Source organism: Mangifera indica, chromosome 17, assembly GCF_011075055.1.
Source record: "Mangifera indica cultivar Alphonso chromosome 17, CATAS_Mindica_2.1, whole genome shotgun sequence".
Classification (NCBI taxonomy): domain Eukaryota; kingdom Viridiplantae; phylum Streptophyta; class Magnoliopsida; order Sapindales; family Anacardiaceae; genus Mangifera; species Mangifera indica.
The window spans coordinates 10,103,260-10,108,960 of NC_058153.1; the positions used below are offsets into that span (position 1 = coordinate 10,103,260).

The 5,701-nt window shown below is 37.3% G+C and overlaps 1 protein-coding gene across 1 annotated transcript; it reads right to left on the reverse strand.

Moving 5' to 3' along the window:
* Positions 1 to 276: 276 nt before the first annotated feature.
* Positions 277 to 4,570, reverse strand: LOC123200739 (protein SUPPRESSOR OF MAX2 1-like). Its single transcript, XM_044616096.1, has 3 exons — positions 2,915 to 4,570; positions 2,304 to 2,583; positions 277 to 2,188 (listed from the first exon to the last, which is right to left on the reverse strand). Exons 1-3 carry the CDS (start codon positions 4,102 to 4,104, stop codon positions 551 to 553), a joined length of 3,108 nt encoding a protein of 1,035 aa, XP_044472031.1. The 5' UTR covers positions 4,105 to 4,570; the 3' UTR covers positions 277 to 550.
* Positions 4,571 to 5,701: the final 1,131 nt, after the last annotated feature.

Below are 5,701 nucleotides of genomic sequence, written 5' to 3' on the forward strand. Positions count from 1 at the left end.
ATTTAACCCTCTCAACTTTTAAAATTTGTATTATAACCCAAATTCATACTTTGAATAATTGATAAATATATAAATTATAAAATTTAAAAATAATATGAGGGTGATTTTATGCTACTAACATTGTTTAATGACTTAATGTTCTTCGTAACCTATTCTTCTTTACACAAAACAAGGATTTTCCGATATATGATTTTTGTATAAATAATATAAAATATATTAAATTTATTTATATAAATTAATGTGATAATACACATGGAGTAATTTTGACCTGAAGAATAAGGTAAACAGTTACAATCATTAATCACTAAGAAAATTATGAGACATATGATAAAAGACTCTGATTTTTTTAATATAAAGAAATGAAATAATAATAATATTTTTTAAAAAAAGTTGAGACATTACTTAACTGGCTCCTAAAGGTACCGTTAATTCACAATGTCTCCCTCTTCTATCTGTTTTTTACTCTTTACCCCCCAACTGTTTATCACTCCCCGCCAAAAACAGTTGGCCATATTTACAATCTCTACCCAAAACATCCCTTTCAACACCATCACAACCCCTCAACCGCCACCTTGACACTACTAGGAAGCAAATCTCCAATGCTTCGGATACCCGAGTCATCATCGGTTTCAAGCCGAACAACCATTGATTCATCTGTTGTCACACTGGCATTGGTGGGTAACCTAGATTTGAGCTGGTGAAGGCTAGGGGTCAAGACTTTATCTAACCAGTCTTCTAAACCTGTTCTGCCAAGCCATACACCACCTACGATTTTCTCAAGGGCTTCATTGGGGATTTCGAGTGAAAGACCATTGCTGATGATGGTGGAGAACTTCTTTGTGATTGAATTTGCAATGTCACGTTTAATGGGGCTGAAATCCACCGGCTTGAAGACAATGGTGCCGTCTACTGAGTTAAGCAGGTCATGAGAGGCTGGTGAGGTTGAGGGTGATAATAACAGTCTGTTAACAAAGCCATGTTCTTCTTCATGATCAATTGTGAGGTCGCTTGAATTGTGTGATCCATCTGCTTTATCATCTCCATCATCGGCAGTCCGGTTCAGGTCAAATGATAGTCCAGAAACAGTTTCCTTTCTTGGTTTTGTTGACCTTTCTTCATTGTGAAGCCAACTGGGTCGGCGTTTTGCTGTTTTGTCCCAAAGAGAGAGCCTTAATTGCCAACCTCCACATGCTAAACTGGCCAGCTTCTTCTCGTTGAGGGTAATGCCATGGGACAAGAATTTGAGAGAGTCTGGCAACCAATTGGCAGTGAGAATGAAGATAACCTTCCCCAGATTGATCTCACGGCCATGGGAATCAATGAGTCTGCCCCTCTCCATTGCCTGTTTTATACTTCCTCGAAGAAGCATTTCCGCTTCATCAATGTCTTCAAGCACGATTACAGAAAACGGGTGTCTTTTCACTGCCTCCCCTATTCTATCTAAAGTTGTTTTACCACGGAAACTAACATCAGAGTCTCCATCATCACGCCTTGAGCCAAGAGAGATCATTATCGGACTGGCACCACATACCAGCTCTGATAGCGCGGATGCCATGTTCTTCTTGCCAACTCTGTCAGGACCAGTAAACAATAGCCACATGTCTCCCTTTGATCCAGCACCTCTGCGCTTCCCATTTCCCAATTTACATTGAGTGACAGTGGTAGCAACGGCAGTTGCTGCTTCATGTTGCCACCATACTTTCTCCATTAGACCTTTGACAAGCCTCTTGAACGAGTCAGCATCTGACGTGTTTAGAAGTTTGTCACTCTGCAATTCATGGAAATTATTCTGTGGTTCAAAAGATATGCAACCTAAGAAGTCATTAATGCGTTCTTTTTGGTTTTTCTCAGGCATTGTTCCCTTTGATCGACCAAGAACAAGCTCTGTCCTCACAGGGCTAACTGGAGGAGAAACTTCAGAGTCTGATGGCTGGCTGGTGACAGGATTTGTGCTCAATTGTAGTGTGTCCCTGATATTCCTATTCGGTTGTAACTTTGGTTGGAAAGGTTGGCGTGCAAGCAGGTTTGGATTGCATAAGCCCGTCATTGAGATAGGTGGTGATGGCACAATTCTCTCAGTACCAAAACCTGGCTGATGGAAATTAGGATGTATATGCAAGCATGTATCATTCCATTTCTTCTGCAGTTCCTGGCTTTTTTGCTTCCAGATCAAATCCTGATCTTTAGTCTGTAAAAACGACAACAATACAAATCATGACTTATTGATCTGAGAGTAATAGTCTTTGAAAACAAATAACAAAACATTATGCGAAATGAGATGATCAATTTGACTTTGAAGTTACCAGTATCTGATCTACTGTTTTAGCATCATCATGAACTTTAGCATTATGCAACCACTGTGGCAGAGATGGCCTTGCCACTTCTGATGAAGACTTTTCAAACTCCTTGGCTAATTTTGTGACTTCTTGTTCATAATTCTGCATACATTGTGGGCAACAGAACATTCTCCTAAAAGGATCCATGTTCTCAGAAACCCGCCTCGTTGGAGCAGTTGGAAAGCCCTTCAATGGGGCCAAAGACTCAACAGAACTGCTCAGAATTCCATTCCCGTTGCTCCCAATCCTTTGAAAATTTAAAAAAGAAAAAAAGGTGAATATATGACCAAATTAAAGTAACATGAAGGTCATCATTCAAAGTCCAAGAAACTGCAAAATAAATTTAAAAAAATAAAACACCCAAAAAGAACTTTAGGATTCCATATCCAAACGCAAGATTCAACTTCAAAATAAGCAAGTTTCTCAAGAAAAGGACTTCCCCAGGAATAAAAATCTAGATAAAAACTATAAAATCATGGAATCTATAAACAGAAATTCTTGATGATGATGAATCTAATATGTAATCTAAAATCATTGAAAAATTGATCAAAAAGAACCAAATATGTATATATACACACCTGGGGAACATCCCTGGAAGAGCTTTGGCAGCAATAGGAACAGCTTGCAGATCCCAATCACTTTCCATTGAAGGATGATAAACTTGACACCTCAAATATGTTTCACATGTAGCTGTCCCAATCAACCACAACCTCCCTCCTCCACCACCACCACCAAATCTTACCAGAATCTTCCCCATCTCCGCCACAGCCTCCGCCACCACTTGCTGGTGCTGCACAGTCCCTGAATTCGACACCCCCAAACTCAGCTGTTGCTCCACCAACCATTTCAAGTCACCCAAATCAACCATCACCCCTCCATTCCCAATCATCTTGCTCTCAATTATCCCACTCAATTCTCTCAGCTTCGCCACAATCTCACCCTTCTCAAAACTAAAATCTTTCCCCAACCGAATCACCTCAACATTCTTCAAAACCCCATCTAATTTTTTACTTTCAATCTTTATCAACAATTCTTTTACAATCATCTCCGGCTCCGATTCACCCACCAAAACCGGATTCTTTTTCTTACTTCTCAGAAATATGTCCATTACTCTCTTCACTTCTTCCCCTCTTTGCTGCCCGGATTGTACTCCTCCTCCGGTTCCTTGCTGCAACCGCGGATTGACATACAAATTCCTATTAAGATTAGGCCTAAATCCCAAACCAATTGGGCTCGAATTCGAAACTGAAACCGAACAAGGTGTTGAATTTAAAGATTGCTCAATAGTGGCCTTAACCGCCGGACTTGAAAAGCTAGCTTCACGCATCACTCTACTCACACTCGGGTCATCAAGAATGGAAATTATAAGCTGTTCAAGCTCAACTTTCACCGCTAAAAGCGGCTGCTGCTGTTGCTCGGGACATCCACGGCGTTGATGTGCTTGTGAGCGCTTAAGAGCGGCCATTAAAGCATTGGAAATTGGCGGTTCGAGGCCGGGGCTCATGTTCTGCGCGGTTGGAAGACGCTCCAAGGCCACGCTGAAACAAAGCTCTAAAGCACGGCACTGAAGCGGATGAGACGAATTGGGATGAGACTTTATACACGCTTGTCTTAAGAACCCAGATGGGGACGCCAAAAGGGTCGCCGCTACATGAAGCGGCGTCGTTTGGCCGTGGTTCCGGCGACCCGCGTCTGCTATAGAATGGTTCAACACACTGGCCGCCTCCGGCGTCAACGTCTGTTGGATCGTACTCAACCCAGCTCTCATTTGTCTCAATATATCAATAAAAATTCCTCCTTTCTGTATAATATGAATCAGATAAAGAAAATTATAACCCAAACACCCAAAAAAAAAATTAAAGTTTCAACAAGTATAGATCCCTTTAGAAATGGATTGAATATCCCAAATAAATAAATCTAAAAGAAAACCAAGTATGTATATATATATAGATATAGATATATATATACAAAGAAATGGTGAGTGGTTCAACTTTTTTTCAAATATTACAGTAGTAAGAAAGAGAGAACATGTAAAAGTAGTTAAGGCGCAGATGGGAATGAAAAGTGTATGTTTTGTTTATATGTTTATATATTGTTGGAAAGAAAGAGAAAGAATTTATGGAAATTTGAGGAGTTGGAAGTATTATATATATTGCTGTACAATGAGCTGCAAGGATTTCTGGAAAATGCCTTCTGGACAGTGAGAGAGAAACAGAAGAGAAATGAAATGCAAGCAAAGCCTCTTTCCCTCTACTTTTTGTGTCTTATAATCTCATCATATTTTTTACTTTTTACTTTATTTATTTTATGTAATTATTTTTACTGTAATTATTTATTAATTTTTTAATATATTTAAAATTTAATGTTGAATTGAATGTACTAATTTCAAAGGTTGGCGAGGCTACATTAAAAGATCTTATTAAGATATAAACGTTTAGAAGGCAAAGTTGGATTTTGGGGTGTAAATAATAGTTAAATTTTTAGGGGTTTATAATATTAAATTCAAATGGAGTCATGAGTTCATATGCTTATCAAATCGAGAAACAACAAGTTTGACTCGATAATAACCAAGTTGAGCTTGATATGATAGATGATAAAATAATATTCAATTATATAATGACAAATTATTCAGATATTTAATTGGGTACTCAAGATTAGATATATGTGACGTTGCTTTTATTTCATTTGGGTATTGTTTAATAATGTAAAATTATATATTTTTTTGTAAAAAAATACACTTATTTTACTATTGATGGGTATATCGCATTAGGATACATTCATCGCTGGATTTGATTTCGATTGAACTCAAATAAAGTTTAATTCGAAATCGATTTAAACCAAGAAGTTAGTTTGAAATTGATGAGTTAAAGCTCAAATTTGACTTGAAAATAATTCAACTTTAAATTCAATTTAAGTCATTTCAACTTGAATATTTAAATAAATTAGAATTCAACTTATTCAATTCGAGATAGAGTAGCTTGGATCAAATCCTTGAAGACTTGAGGAGGGTTTGTAACTTTGGAATATAAATAAATTTTTTACAGTATTAACTACTCTTGTCTCTATATTTAGAGATAATGGTGTGGGAAAGGAACTTTTAGGGTTTGATAGAGAAAGAATTTATACAAAAAGTAGTAAGAAAAGAGGAAGATGACTTAACTTTCATCTTCTATTTTATTGTCTCTTCAATGTCCTTATTTGAGTCTTGACCATGTATCGACTACTTTTTTATTTTTTATTTTTTATTTTTTATTCACACTCATTTTTCTTTTCTCTCATGTAATTGCGGAACAATATCAACTTCTCACTCTCTTCCTTTGGAGCGTGGCTACATTTATTTATTTCTAGTTCTTATAAGTTTTTTT

Bases quoted from the DNA above. Each gene is read 5' to 3' on its own strand.
- LOC123200739 (XM_044616096.1), bottom strand. From the start codon at position 4,104: ATGAGAGCTGGGTTGAGTACGATCCAACAGACGTTGACGCCGGAGGCG. The intron at 2,584-2,914 runs GTGTGTATATAT...AAATTTTCAAAG, and splicing joins CTTCCAGGGATGTTCCCCAG to GATTGGGAGCAACGGGAATG. The intron at 2,189-2,303 runs GTAACTTCAAAG...TCGTTTTTACAG, and splicing joins AAACAGTAGATCAGATACTG to ACTAAAGATCAGGATTTGAT.